Source organism: Dendropsophus ebraccatus, chromosome 14, assembly GCF_027789765.1.
Source record: "Dendropsophus ebraccatus isolate aDenEbr1 chromosome 14, aDenEbr1.pat, whole genome shotgun sequence".
In the NCBI taxonomy this organism is placed as follows: Eukaryota; Metazoa; Chordata; class Amphibia; order Anura; family Hylidae; genus Dendropsophus; species Dendropsophus ebraccatus.
Window position 1 is genome coordinate 59496842 of NC_091467.1, and position 16016 is coordinate 59512857.

Below are 16016 nucleotides of genomic sequence, written 5' to 3' on the forward strand. Positions count from 1 at the left end.
TAAAGATGCATAAGGAACAGGCTATGCCTGTGACCAATGTACAACTATATTAAATTGATTCATAAAGTACAAAATGTCTGGTGTATTTTTATGGCTTTTGTATGTGTGAAAGAATGTATGCTTTATGCAAAAAAGTGAGCAAAGATAGGAGCTTCAAAAATAACATTTATCTGCTCAACATCGCTATATAGAAAATAATAAAGATGGTATACTTACCTGTCCAGGCTCCCCAGGTGTCCTGGCTTGTTTCTGGGATTCCCTACTCGCCGCGGCCAGTGCTGACAATTCTGAACTTGTCCCTCCAGTGACAGGCCACTCAGCCAATCGCTGGCCGGGGGCTGTCGCATTTTGGTCAGTGATTGGCTGAGCCGCCTGTCACTGGAGAGACTGGTTCAGAAGTGGCGGTGAGTAGAGAATCCAAAAAACAAGCTGGGACGACATCAGGGGAGCCTGGACAGGTAAGTATACCATCTTTTTTTATTTTCGAAAGGATCGACCTACCTACCCACAACCCATCCACTTACCCACTTTACTGTGTGAGACACCAAGGGGGCATTATTACCATTTGAGCTGGAAGAATGTGAAGCATAAGGACCCTATTACACGGGCCATATAAGACAGATATCGCCCCATGTAATAAGACAACGATCAGCCGAGTAGCTGATCATCAGCTTATAATTCTTTCAACATAAGGTAGGTTCCCCCCAGTTAGTCTTTGTCTTGGGATAAAAAAAATTCCAGTTTTCCAGTACTTATCAACTGTTCTATGTCCTACAGGAAGTGGTAAATTTTTTCTCAGTCTGGAGAGCAGGAGAGGTTTTCTGTGGGAATTTGCTACTGCTCTGGACAGTTCCTGACATGGACAGAGGTGGCAGCAGAGAGCGCTGTGTCAGACTGGAAAAAATACATCACTTCCTGCAGGACATACAGCAGCTGATAAGTACTGGGAGACTTGAGATCTTTTTAATAGAAGTAATTTACAAATCTTTTGCACAGGAATCAGGATTCTGCATATAGGACACATAGGCAGTTTTTTTTTTTATTTGGGTGTGGTAATGTGCTATAAGTTTCTTTGATCTTCAAGCATATGCCAGTGATAGTGCTGGTATCTATGTAGGATCTTGTTGTTAATATACTAAACATTACTCAGAGAGAAAACAAAAGTTTCAAATTAACTGGTATTATACAGATATGTAAATAATTTCTATATAAAAAAAACTCAAGTCTTCCAGTACTTATCCGCTGCTGTATGTCCTGCAGGAAATTATATATTCTTTCCACTCTGACACAGTGCTCTCTGCTGCCACCTCTGTCCATGTCAGGAACTGTCCAAAGCATTAAAGGCTTTCTATGGTGTTTTCCTACTACTCAGGTGGCAGCAGAGAGCACTGTGTCAGACTAAAAGGAATACATTACTTACTGCAGGACATACAGCAGCTGATAAGTACTGGAAGACTGGAGATTTTTTTTTAATAGAAGTAATATACAAATCTATATAATTTTCTGACACCAGTTGATTTAAAACCCTTTTTTTTTTCTTCAACATTAGGTGTCTCTGCATTAAACGTAGAATGAGATAGTGTGCCAGGATTATTTATCCTCATTCGGTGCTATGCATTTTAACCCCTAGATGACCTAGGATGTACCTGAACGAACTGTCCGCCTGTCACCAGACCACCCTGGGCGTACAGGTACGTCCTGGGTTATGAAGCTTCATAGCAGATGGGGTCGGCTGCGTTCAGTAGCCCGGCCCTCACCGTTAATGACAGGCTACAGCGATCGCGCTGCAGCCTGTCATTAACCCATTAAACACCATGATTGCAGCGTTTAAGTGTAAGTGACAGAAGCAGCTCCTCTCACTTACCGATTGGGACCCCCGCAGTCTAACTGCGGGGGTCCTGATCATTTTGTTGGACCGCCGGAGGTCTTTTACCTTCCTCCGGTGCGGTCCGATCTGCTCATTGAGTCTGCCACAGCCTATCACACTGATCAATGCTATGCCTATGGCGTACCACTGACCAGTGTATGCAATCTAAAGATTGCAGGTAATAGTCCCCTACAGTAACTTAAAAAAAAGTTTAAATGTTTTTAAAAATACCCCAAAGCCTCTCCCCCAATAAAGATTAAAATCACCCCCTATCCCATAATATAAATAAAACATATAAAAATAATTAAAGCGACTCTGTACCCACAATCTGACACCCCCCCCATCCCCCCCCCCCCCACAAACCACTTGTACCTTCAGATAGCTGCTTTTAATCCAAGATCTGTCCTGGGGTCCGTTCGGCAGGTGATGCAGTTATTGTCCTAAAAAAATACTTTTAAATTTGAAGCCCGTGCCAAAAGGGAGTATCTGTGCCCTAACTTTGCACAATCCTCCCCTTTTCATCATTAGGAATGCCACTAAAACATTTTCTCCATGCTGAACATTGCACAGGTCCTTAACGATCCAGCCCATGTGCCGGGCTGCCACAGGTGGGGAATAGGAGGCAATCTGCCTGGAGCATTCCTAATGATGAGGAGGGTGGGGAGGAGGGACAGAGAGGTGGTGCAAAGTTAGGGCACAGATACTCCCGTTTGGCACAGGGCTGCAAGTTTAACCCCTTAACGACCGTGGGCGTATATTTACGCCCTGCGGTCGTTAAGGACGTTCAGAGCGGGGCCGCGCTCTGAACCGCTGCGGTCCCAGGTGCCGCTTGTAGCCCGGGACCCCGGGTATTAGCGGGCACGATCCGATCGCCGTGCCCGCTAATACAGTAATCGGATGCAGCTGTCAAAGTTGACAGCTGCATCCGATTACCGTTTGCAGCGTCATCCCTGGTGTCTAGTGGGGAGATCGCTCCTCCGGGACAACGATCCCGGTGTCTGTGCCGGCCGGGTGTCAGCGCTGTAATGGAGCTGATCCCGGCTCGGCACTCGTTTACTTCCGGCTGCAGCAGCCAGAAGTAAACGAGTGCCTATCTCATGGATCTCTGCAGCATATCTATGCTGCAGAGATCTCAATGAGAGATCAAAGCACTTATACTAGAAGTCCCCCAGGGGGAATAACCCTAACCCCAGGGGGAATAACCCTAACCCCAGGGGGGCTTCTAGTATAAGTGTAAAAGTTTAAAAAAAAAGTGTTGTTGTCAATAAAAAGCCCCCTCCCCTAAGTCAGAATCACCCCCCTTTTCCCAGGTTATTAATAAAAATAAATAAATAAATAAACATGTTTGGTATCGCCGCGTGCGTAATCGCCCAAACTATTAATTAATCACATTCCTGATCTCGCACGGTAAACGGCGTAAGTGCAAAAATAATCCCAAAGTGCAAAATTGCGCATTTTTGGTCGGATCAAATCCAGAAAAATGTTAATAAAAAGCGATCAAAAAGTCGTATATGCGCAATCAAGGTACCGATAGAAAGAACACATCATGGCGCAAAAAATGACACCTGACACAGCCCCATAGGCCAAAGGATAAAAGCGCTATAAGCCTGGGAATGGAGCGATTTTAAGGAACGTATATTTGCTAACAATGGTTTTAATTTTTTACAGGCCATCAGATACAATATAAGTTATACATGTTACATATCGTTTTAATCGTAACGACTTGTGGAACATATATAACAAGTCAGTTTTACCCCAGGGCGAACGGCGTAAAAACACAAATCCACTAAATACACAAAATGTGTTGTTTTTTTTTTTCAATTTCACCACACATTTGAATTTTTTCCTGCTTTTGCAGTGTACTTTATGCAAAAATTCAGCCTGTCATTGCAAAGTACAATTAGTGACGCAAAAAACAAGGGCTCATGTGGGTTTCTAGGTGGAAAAATGCAACTGCTATGGCCTTTTATGCACAAGGAGGAAAAAAACGAAAACGCAAAAATCAAAATTGCCTCGGTCCTTAAGGGAGTAAAAGTATTTTTTTTAGGAAATAACTGCATCACCTGCCGAACGGTCCCCAGGACAGATCTTGGATTAAGAGCAGCTATCTGACGGTACAAGAGGTTTGTGGGGGTCAGATTGTGGGTACAGAGTCACTTTAAATAAATAAACATATTATACACCGTAGCGTGCGTAATTGTCCGATATATTAAAATATAACAATCACCATCCCTCACGGCAAATGACGTAAACGAAAAGCGGGGGGGAAAAGTGCCAGAATTGCAGATTATTTTTTTTGCATTATATATAAAAAAATAAAATAAAAAGTGATCAAAACATCCGATCTACACACATATGGTATTAATAAAAAGTATATATCATGGCGCAAAACATGACACCCCATGCAGCCCCGTAGGTGAAAAGCTAAAACCGTTATAAGTGTCACAATAGGCTTTTTTTATTAATACTTAATTGCAAAAAAAAGGATTAAATTAAAAATTAAAACATAAGAGAATCTGTGTAACCTGCATATGGTTGTGTTCGGACTGTCCTATAAAATAATGGTATCATGTCGCTTTTACCATATAGTGCATTACGTAGACACTGGAACCCCCCCAAAAATTATTTTTTTTCTATTTCACCAATTTATATCTTCATAAATAATATATTTGGAATTCCGTCATACATGTTATGGTAGAATGAAAGACGCCATTATAAAGTACAACTATTCCTGTAACAAACAAGCCATTACATGGCCCTGTAGATAGAAAACTGAAAGTGCTAGAGCTCTTAGAAGGGGAGGCGGAAAAAACGAAAACGCAAAAATAAAAATTGTCGCCGTCCACTGGGTCATTTTTTGGCCCAGTCCTCAAAGGGTTAAATGTTTTAACCATCCATTATAATAATAATAATAATGGATGACTCTGTTGTTTCTAGGAGTTCTGTGGCCATTGTTCCCAGCTATATTGGTATACGTTCGGCTTTCTCCAGCGCGGAGCATTGTTTGGTACTTGACATGATGCAGTATGGCCACTACATAGCCGTGACATTGACAAATGTGAAACCCATCTCATGTTCTCTCTTTTCCCTCTTTTCCCGTCTAGCTGCTTCCTTTCTTTCCTAAGTAGATTTATACATGGAGCCCGTGGCTAGTCCTGCCATGGTGACTAGAGAAGCATCTGGCCGGGGTGCGGAGATAATGTTATGCGCTGTATTATCAGGTCTACGGGAAGCCTGTAAGATTTTCAGGTAAGGCTTTTATGCAGAATGTACCGAGATGTTCTGACCTTTGTTTCTTGCACAGCTAGAGCTGCTTAATGTGAATGTCCTATGCTCAAGGGGATTTATTTATAGATAGCATTTCAGCCACAATGCCGCTCGCCTTTACATAATATTAAATATAGCTATATAATCTCTGACTATATTTTCATCTATTTAACATGCTGGCAATGCCCTTGGTATCTTAAAGAGGCTGAATGCCAGGGGCCAATATGTGCAAATGTTCCCAAGAAGTTAGAAAGTGCCTATTCAGTGTATTTTATGACTATTAATAGAAGGAGTTTTTGATGTGCCACCTACACCCGGCTTTATTCCCCCGTGCCTTTTGCTGAATCTACACCATGATAGTCTATGGCATATTTACTCTTGAAGATGAATGCAGAATAGGCCGTGAGTTAACCGAGCTATGAATAGCTACGCCGCTGTCAAACATGGCACATCTAGATAAAGGCGGCTTTCACATGGCACAGAAAGGCTGTAAATGTTCTGGGTGACATGTAAATTCACAGCCGAAAATCTTCACCTTTTTACCGTTAGAAATCTTAATATATATTAAAGCAATTGTACCATCAGTACATTTGCTTTAAAGGGGTTATCCAGCGCTACAAAAACATGGCCACTTTCCCCCTACTGTTGTCTCCAGTTTGGGTGGGGTTTTGAAACTCCGCTCCATTGAAGTAAATGGAGCTTAGTTGAAAACCGCACCTGAACTGGAGACAACAGTAGGGGGAAAAGGGGCCATGTTTTTGTAGCGCTGGATAACCCCTTTAAGTTTTGCACATGAATAGAACGGCCCTCGGCACGGGGAAGCTGGTGCCGCCGTCCTTTTTTCCCCACACACGGCACTGGTGTATTACTGAGCGCTGGCCGGGGGTGAAGCACTAGAGGCGGGCCGGCTGCCCCCAGTGGGAGAAACTCCCCCCCCCCCCCCACCCCTCTATGGTGCGGCTCCATTGAATGTAATGGAGCCGCATCAAAGAGCCCGCCTCTAGTGCTTCAGTCCGGGCCGGTGCCTGGGAATATAACGGCGTTGGGTTGGTGGGCTCCACACCGATCAGACACTTAGCTTAGGACTACATGGCGATTCCCAGTCTCATGACCAGGAGCCAGCGTGTAGTGCGACTCCCTTCACTCATACAAGAGAATGGGTTCGAGTTCTTGATTGATGGGGTCTGAACACTGAGATCTCATCTGTTCTCAACCACGGATTTCTTTTGCCCTTTTACATGAAACAGAGAAGCCTGGAAACGGTATAATCCTTTAATCACCGTATAATGAAAACCCCCACTTCATATACTTTATACGTAGTGTTTCCCTTCCTCACCTACTTCTTTTGTTCTTCAGAGAATGAAAACTTTTTCATCTGCTCATCATCTGTAATATATTGATGCTGTTTTTCTAACATTGCAGAAATGAATAATAATACATCGAACTTTTTTTTTTTTTTTTCCCTTTAGAAAAGCCAATAATTGCCTTGTGTAATAAGCCAATGTTTCCATCTGTTTAAGGTGCCATTTCTGTATGACAATTGCTATTTTCTATGGCTAGATCCACCCAGGTCGATTTATTGTACATATGATGTTTTTGTTGTTTTTTTATTTACTTAAAAGAAACCCCAAAAGTAAAAAAAAAAAAAAAAAAAAAAGTATAGAGGAAAGGCTTCCCTGTTTTCCCATCTACCTGGAGAACCACTGCAGCTCAGATTAGTGGATGATCATTTAAAGTGACTACCCACAATCTGCCCCCCAAACCGCTCGTGCAGTCAGATTGCTGCTTTTTATCAAAGATCTGTCCTGGGGTCCGTTCAGGAGGTGATGCAGTTATTGTCCTAAAAAACTACTTTTAAACTTGCAGCCTTGTGTCAAATTGGTGTGGCCTAGAGTGTATGTACCCTAGGCCTGCGATGCCCCTCCGTCCCTCCTCCCCCCTCTCCTCATCATTAGGAAGGCCTCTGGGCATCACTTGTCTGAACACTGCACATGGGCCTTAATGATCCGCTTTAATATACGGTGACTTAAAGACCTCCAAAGCTAGTGCCATTCTTTACAGCGCCCCTCTGCTTATAGAGAAGAATCCAGAAAGTCCCCAGTTTGTGCAGTGTATTACACTATACTTCAACAAAACCTGAGCTGCAAAACCACACATAACCTGAGGACAAGAGTGGCACTATTTCTAGAAGACACCAATAAAGGGAATCTGTCATCCGCATTTGGACCCGACCCGTGGTGGTGGTGGAAGTCCACTAGTGAGCATCTTACCTTTGGTTAATGTGTCAATGGAGGCAATGGTGCACTATATCAATTCTCCTACTGTAAAGAAGAGTCAAAGAGAAGTTGTGGCTCATCATTCGTGTCACTCTGCCACGCCTCACCACTACTTCCTCCTCTGTTTTCTATATGAATAATCTGTGCTGCCCGGCCCCCTGCTCTATGTTTCCAGTCTGTCCATGCACAACAAATGGCAGAGGCTGTGAGCTTACTGCATTTGCCATTGTTGACAGCAGCGGCGCATTTACGGACCAGGAAGGGGAGGCGTCAGGAAGCCCGGCAGCACAGAATATTCATAGAGAAGAGGAAAGAGTGGTGAGGCGTCCTAGAGCGCAGCCCAACACCACCACCTTTCTTTGACTCTTTACTGTAGGAGAATTGATATTGTGCACAATTGCCTCCACTGACACATTAGCCGAAGGTAACATTGTCTTCAGACTAGAAATGAGAGTTCTGTAGTTGCTACTGGGGATCTGAGGGTCCTGTTCCACGGGGTCATTATTGACTAAGCATGCTGAAATAATATGGTTAGCGACCAGATCATTGGCCGCCAATCTCCTTGTATACTAGAGGATTATGGCTGACAGCTGGTTGTAGCAAAGGCTGAGCGAACAACCCAGCAGCCGTTCATGTGGTCAGACACACAACTGATCAAGCCATGGGAAGGCTCTCTTAGCCAGCACCGATCACTAAAATCAGGCCATCTACTACTACAGGCTCAGGCCCTCTACTACTACAGGCTCAGGCCATCTACTACTACAGGCTCAGGCCCTCTACTACTACAGGCTCAGGCCATCTACTACTACAGGCTCAGGCCATCTACTACTACAGGCTCAGGCCATCTGCTACTACAGGCTCAGGCCATCTACTACTACAGGCTCAGGCCATCTACTACTACAGGCTCAGGCCCTCTACTACTACAGGCTCAGGCCATCTACTACTACAGGCTCAGGCCCTCTACTACTACAGGCTCAGGCCATCTACTACTACAGGCTCAGGCCCTCTACTACTACAGGCTCAGGCCATCTGCTACTACAGGCTCAGGCCATCTGCTACTACAGGCTCAGGCCATCTGCTACTACAGGCTCAGGCCACCTGCTACTACAGGCTCAGGCCATCTACTACTACAGGCTCAGGCCATCTACTGCTACAGGCTCATATTATTATATTATATTTATATTAACTAAACAGGTAAATGGTTTTTAAAGGTAGGCCATGTTTCCATCATGATTTTATAGTGTTGGCCACAGGTAACTGCAGCTCAGTTCCCATTTACCTCAATTGGAGCTGAGTTGCAGTTCCAGTGACACCACTATATAATGAATGGCACCAGACTTCCAGCAGAGTTTACTCTATACACCAGACAGCTGATTGGTTGGCTGCTGGATGTTGCCACTCTTGCAGATCAGCATTTGACGGCCCATCCCGTAGATAGGCCATCAATTATTCGAATAAGTCCATGAAAACCCACTTTAAGGCCATGTTCCCACACAGTATTTTTGCTCACTTATTATAGAACAGTCGTTGTTTTGAAATAACGGACATTACTTGCGGTTAAATGGCGGCCATCCATTAAATTTCAGCAGTGTGTGATTATAGCCTTTCTGTGTGGGAACACGGAGCGACGGCAGCAAATCGCTTTTATATGAGTCATCTGTCTTTCAACATGTTGAAAGACAAGTGACTGCAACGATCAGCCGACATAGTTCATGTTGGCTGATCATTGCCTTCTATTACATGTAATGATTATCGGCCAAAAACGGCCAATAATTGTTCTGTGTAATACGGCCTTAAGGGGGTTATCCAGCGCTACAAAAACATGGCCACTTTTCCCCCTCTCTTGTCTACAGATTGGGTGGGGTTTCAAACTTAGTTCCATTGAAGTAAATGGAGCTTAACTGCAAACCACACCTGAGCTGGAGACAAGAGCGGGGGAAAGTGTCCATGTTTTTGTAGCGCTGGATAATCCCTTTAAAGGGAACCTGTCACCCCCCGTGCCGGGGTGACAGGCTCCCGACCCCCCGTTAGAGCCCCATATACTTACCTAATCCCGCCGGGTCCCGCTTCTGGAGGTGGTCGGGTGACGGAGATCTCAGCCGCTGCAGCCCGGCGCGCGCGCTGAGAGATGAGTCCAACACCCATAGAGAATGACAGGAGAGTCCAGCGCTCCGTCATTCTCTATGGGTGTTGGACTCATCTCTCAGCGCGCGCGCCGGGCTGCAGCGACTGAGATCTCCGTCACCCGACCACCTCCAGAAGCGGGACCCGGCGGGATTAGGTGAGTATATGGGGCTCTAACGGGGTCGGGAGCCTGTCACCCAGGCACGGGGGGTGACAGGTTCCCTTTAAGGGTATATTCACAGAACTTTTTTTTTTTGAGGCAGAATACAGCCATATTTAATCATTACAGCTGTAAATAATGATCATGCTCTTTATTTACGGCCACAGTTACTAAAATATGTTGTGTGAACATAGCCTGAGGCTATGTTCACACAAAGCCTTATTTGGCCACTCTTTTATGTGACGGCCATCACTTTGCCACCAAAATGCAGCCATTTTGTGCAAATTTTCAAAAACCGTCCGAGTTTTGGCACTAAAAAAATGTCCAAAAACCAACAAGCAAAAAAAACTTGTGTGAACATTGCCTAAAACCTAATTTTCCAACATAAGAAATACGCATACACAATAATAGAAAATAAACTCACTTTATCTGCAACATCATTTTGCTAGCATGGATAATAAAATATACCAGTATACATATAAATATGGGAAGCCGTAGCCCTTGCCTATTAACATCCTGAACTATTAAAACCGCATCCCACTCAGGAAAGCGCCACTAACTTTCTTATAATAGACTATAGTTTGCACAATATATTCCATTCTCTATAGATAAATCTCAGTACACAACTTTTTTTTTTGCATATTACTTTATGCAAAAACAATGGTATTAGTAATACTGATGCTAATCTCCTGATGCTCTTGCATGCATGATGATGATGGACGCGCCGGAGTGCCTCCTTAACGCAACAGGTTTTGGCTCGGAAATGTTCGCTGAGTTGGTTTTCTTATTGCCTTTGTTAGTGTTGATGGGTTTTATGGAACATATAGCACAGGGGTAGGGGACCTTGCAAAACTAAAACTCCCATCATGCCTGGACAGCCAAAGGCTGTCCAGGCATGATGGGAGTTGTAGTTTTGCAAAAGCTGGAGAGCCCCTGATTTAGCATGATGTGATGGCCAATACAAAGGATTCACTGTATGGGTCATCGACTAGTTTTCCTACCATTGACCATGTCCGCTATGGTGATCAAAATGGCCGCTGGTACTGAAAAATGTAATAAAGTGTCTGTATAAATAGCAGATGACGAATAAAATTGATATCGCAGCTTCATAACCAAAGGAAAGTAACGTAACACCAATCGCGGTTGCTAAAAATAGTAGTCGGAATTTGATCAGTAACTTGTGATATGATTAGAAGCAAACATAGCATAGTAGTAGTAGTAGTGATAGAGTGGGTGGCGGGATGGCGTTCCCGACGTGCAAGCACACAGTCATGGCTGATGATATGGTTTATAGGACATATGGAATAGTAATAGGGCATGGGCTTGGCACACCAATGTGTATTAGAGGCATAGGCTTGGCACTGTCAGTGAAGGTGAAAGGATGCTGGTGACACAGTTTTTTTTTTACACAATCAGTGTTGGCTGCACAGGGTTCGAGTCCGTGTTAGTCAGAAAGGCAGGTAGCTAGCTCATGGCAGAAACAATAGCAGAGAAGACTGAGAATTAGGGTGCAGGGCACTAAACTAACCAGGATGATGCCCAGTAGATGCCCAGTCATCATGAGATAAACACCCAGGGGCAGCGAACTGATATAGACGAGGCACAGGAACCCTAGCAGGAGTCGTGGCACAGGCCTGCAAGGACAGCAGCGGAAGGGGACACACCATCCAGGAAGCCACGATAGACTCGACGATATCTTCACCCTTAGGATGTCTAGCACCGGAGTTTGCTCCCCGGGCTCAGGAGCCTCATCGGAGACCTCCATGATGGTGATGACCAGGCACTCTGACGAATTAGGACACAAGTCCCCGGGACTCAAAAGGACCTCTGGCGCCACAGTGCAACCCCGTCTGTGGATCCATTCGTGGCAGCTGAGTTTGGACAAGAGGCCGCTGTCATCCGGTAAGAGGTGGAGGTCCTCCGGCAGCGCAGTTTCTTGACGGCAGAACGGGCAGCATATGGTAGCAGGCGGGCTTTGAGGCCAGTTCGAGGCCATCTTCTTCAGGCAGCGGGCACACATGCGGTGGTCACAACCAAGAACTTTAGGTCGGTGTTGTCTGGTATCAAATCCATTGTAACATATCTTGCACTCCAGTTCGAGAGGACCGAGTAGCGGTTCCAACGAATCGCCGTCACTGCTGGTCATTTTGGCAAGGACTATAGGAGCGCACAGGCTGGCGGTGAAGGACAGGCCCTGGGGATAAACAACAACAAAAAAAAGTCATGATCTATTCTAGTGGATGATGAGATCACACAGATGACGGAGCTGAGGATCAGCTTTAATAAGTCGACGGACATCAAAGGTCAAGTTAGCCATTGTGAGGAGCCGAGGCATGACACACACACACACACTCCCACCTCCGTAACCCCCGATCCACCTACACCAGATGATCCCAGCGAGGGTTTTGTCTTAGTGAGGGGGGGGGCTGCCACCTACCTCCTGAGTCGTCAGCAGTAATCCGTTTTCATGGAGAGAATCTGAGGGAGATGAAGTCGGGAATTGGGGACAGTGGAAACCGGAATGGTATAAGAAGGAGACAGTGATAAAAAGTGGGCTGGAGCGAGAGTAATAGGTATTGAGGGAGGATGGAGAGTGTTACGTAGAACGATGCAGCTCAGCTCTCTATCAAGCCAACATGGAATAAGCCCAGTGGTCGTCATGGAAACAGAGCGAAGAGACCTCGCCATCTCATCATACTGCAGTATCTGCGGCCAGAAACGAGGGAGGACATATACACTGACCTATATACACCGCCGTATACCCCCTCTACACACACAGGTAGCACCATGCCCCTAGTTAACCTTGTCAGTACTCGCATCATCCATAACTTATCTTCTATGATTCACCGAGATATCTAACAAATCTTACTCGCTCTATAAACACCGAGTTCTGGCATCTCTCCAGAGCACAAAATCTGAAGCCGACCGTGTATTTGTGGGGTTTTTTAAAGTGCAAAATCGAAGCCCTTAAAGGGGATTCAGATAAGCAAGTCCCATATATAAAGTTCTGCAACTTTCTGATCACTTTTCAGCCATTTCCATAACCTCTGCTTGCTTTCAGTGAATAGAAACACTCCGAGGATGGAAAAACGTGCGTACGTTAGACATGTAAGGAGATTGTTTTTTTTCATGTTACCGTTTATTAGATGTGACTCACATTGAATCATTTATGTATCGTTGCGATTAAGATTTGTTTACTGTACTTAAAGGGATACTCAAGAGGGAAACATGTTTTTACATCAACTGGTGGCAGAAAGTTATGTAGATTTGTAAATAACTTTTGTTAAAAAAATATCCAGTCTTCCAGTACTTATCAGCTGCTGTATGACATACAGGAAGTGATGTATTCTTTCCAGTCTGACACAGTGCTCTCTGCTGCCACCTCTGTCCATGTCAGGAACTGTCCAGAGCAGGAGAGGTTTTCTATGGAGATTTGCTACAACGCTGGACAGTTCCTGACATGGACAGAGGTGGCAGCAGAGAGCACTGTGTCAGACTGGAGAGAATACACCACTCCCTGCATGACATACAGCAGCTGATAAGTACTGGAAGACTGGAGATTTTTAAATAGGGATGGTCTAAACCTGCTGAGGTTCGGGTTCGTATGAACCTGAACTCTCGGCAATGATTCCCGCTGTCTGCAGCCTCCGTGGAGAGGGTGGATACAGCCGGAGGACTATGGATACATAGCCTATGGCTATGACTGTATCCCAGTTTTCCAGGCGGTCCTCCGGCTGTATCCACCCTCTCCACGGAGGTGGAAGACAGCGGGAATCATTGCCGAGTGTTCAGGTCCGTACGAACGCGAACCTCGGCAGGTTCGGACTATCCCTAACATCGCTATATATATATATATATATATATATATATATATATATATATATATATATATATATATATATACACACACAGCCCTTGCTGCACACTTATCAAGCTGTGTAATAGGCTCAGTCCGCGAGTGCCGATCTAGCAGATCACTGCTCATTTACATTAGTAATCGGCCGTGTAATACAACCCTAAGGCTGAAAAAAGCTGTTGATCCAGAGGAAGGCAAAAAAAAACCATGACATAGAAGCCAAATTTTCTCAATTTAGGAGAAGAATTTCTCCCATACTTCAAATCTAGCCAGAAACCAAAGGACAGCGCTCCATGGCGAGGATCAGTGTGTACTGGGGCAGGTAACTCTGTGCGAGCTGTACATACAGCAGAGGCACAACTCTCATGTAGGCAGTAACAGACTGCAGCCACTCCCAATATCCACAGAGGATAGAAACAATAGAAAAAAAACACTCCCGACACCTTCAAACAGGTATAACCAAGGAAGGACTGTCGCCGATGGCGGCGCCATTTTCACTAGGCCACATGGCGTCCCCGGCCTCTGCACCGAATACAGGGTCCCTTTCTCTGTCCTCTGCACCCCTCTCCTCCTCCTCACCATGGGACTGGCAGAAACACATGAAATCCCTTCCAACCAGAGGGGAAATGGAGCAATTTATTCAACGTTTGGAGAACTCATATAAGCAGGAGCTGAGCTCCATTAAAAATGCTATACAAGAGACAGAAACCAGAGTTGAGGAACTTGCAGCTGACCAGTCGTCCTTGTCTCGGCAGGTGACTAATATTGCAGCTACCACAAAATCCCATGACCTACATATTGCCCAGCTCTACCGCCTGCATGATGATAATGAGAATAGAAGCAGGCGCAACAACATAAGAATCCGGGGTTTGCCGGAGGCGACGCAATCTTCTGACCTTATTCCCACGCTTCAGGGGATTTTCAGCATGCTGTTACAAAGGCCGGTCTCTAAAGACATGGACATAGACAGGGCACATAGGGCTCTGGGCCCAGTGAACCCCGATCCTAATAGACCTCGGGATGTTATATGCAGGTTACACCACTTTCCCATCAAAGAAGAAATTATGCGCAAATCTAGGTCGGTAGAGACTATTGACTTTGATGGCGCCACGATCACCTTCCTGCAAGATTTATCCCGCCATACCCTGTCACAGCGCCGAGCGCTAAGACCCCTGCTACAATTGCTGACGGAGAGGAAGATTCCATACACCTGGGGATTTCCTTTTCATCTTGCTGTACGCCATGGCGGGAAACGCCTTACTCTGAAGGATCCGGCGGAGCTCCCTCCATTCTTGGATGCCCTGAATTTGCCTCCACTGACTCTGCCAGATTGGTGCCTGATTCCCCCTCTTCCAGACCAGAGAGGACCTGCTCGAGCACGCAATGATCAGATGGATGCGGAGGGCTAAGAACTGTGCTTTGTCCTGCATTTACTGCACGGTCCATGGAGAGGGGACTGTTTTGTTGCTTGGGTGTTGCTCCCCCTACTCGTACTATGTCACCATGTTGAGCGTACAGTTCCCCTTTTTTTTAGCTCCTTATTTTCATCTATTTTTTTTGTCAGCCCCTGTTGTTGCATATTTGTCATGTTAGAGCAGAAAGAGTTATCAGGGGTAGTGTAATTTTCACTTGAGAGCACAGCGGTTGGAATGAGCACTTTCATTGCGGGTGGGGGAGGGATACCTATTGAAGGGAGGGTGGAGGGTTTTACCTCCCTATTTTTTGCTGGGGTTTATTCCTTCAGTTCAAGCAAATTGTTAATGACCTCGTGGGGGAGGCTGCTACTGTTATTGGTAGTCAGGCTCCTCTCTAGTTGTAGCGCCTTGAGCGCTTGTCGTTTACATTTATTTCTGTAGAGTTTAGTACTCTACAGTTCCGGGGACCCCCTGTGCGCCCTTGGTTTGTCTAATTGTTGTCCTGTCTCTTGTGTGTGTGTCTTGTCCTAGTCTTTGCGTTGTGCCCTTCCTCTGTGTGTCTCCCCCCCCCCTTCCCCCCCCCCCCCCCTACAGTATTCTCCTAGCCCCCTGGTCCAATTTTACCTCCCTCAGACATCTTTAATGGCGGCCTCTTCCCTGAAGTTTGCCTCACTTAATGTGAGGGGGTTCAATGAACCCTCTAAACGCTCCCATGTTTCCTATGCCATGCATAAACAACATGTTCATGTTCTCTTGTAGCAGGAGACCCATTTCCGGACCGGTCATGTGCCTCGGCTGCAGACTCGCTACTATTCGCATTGGTATCACAGCACCAACCCGGATTCTAAGTCGAGGGGAGTCTCCATTGCGCTCCATAGATCACTGCAGCACACTCTCCTGGACTCCAAGTTGGACCCTCAGGGTAGGTTTGCTTGTGTCAAATTGCGAATAGCCTCAACAGTATACACTATTGGTAACCTGTATCTACCAAATTCCGACCAAGGGAGGGCGTTGCGTGACATACTCCTAGATCTAGACTCGTTCCTGGAGG

General features: G+C 45.5%; 1 protein-coding gene across 1 annotated transcript; it reads right to left on the reverse strand.

The window, feature by feature from the left end:
- Positions 1 to 11059: 11059 nt before the first annotated feature.
- LOC138772895 (E3 ubiquitin-protein ligase RNF182-like) lies at positions 11060 to 11840 on the reverse strand. Its single transcript, XM_069953652.1, has one exon. It carries the CDS (start codon positions 11838 to 11840, stop codon positions 11139 to 11141), a length of 702 nt encoding a protein of 233 aa, XP_069809753.1. The 3' UTR covers positions 11060 to 11138.
- Positions 11841 to 16016: the final 4176 nt, after the last annotated feature.

Bases quoted from the DNA above. Each gene is read 5' to 3' on its own strand.
- LOC138772895 (XM_069953652.1), bottom strand. From the start codon at position 11,840: ATGACCAGCAGTGACGGCGATTCGTTGGAACCGCTACTCGGTCCTCTC.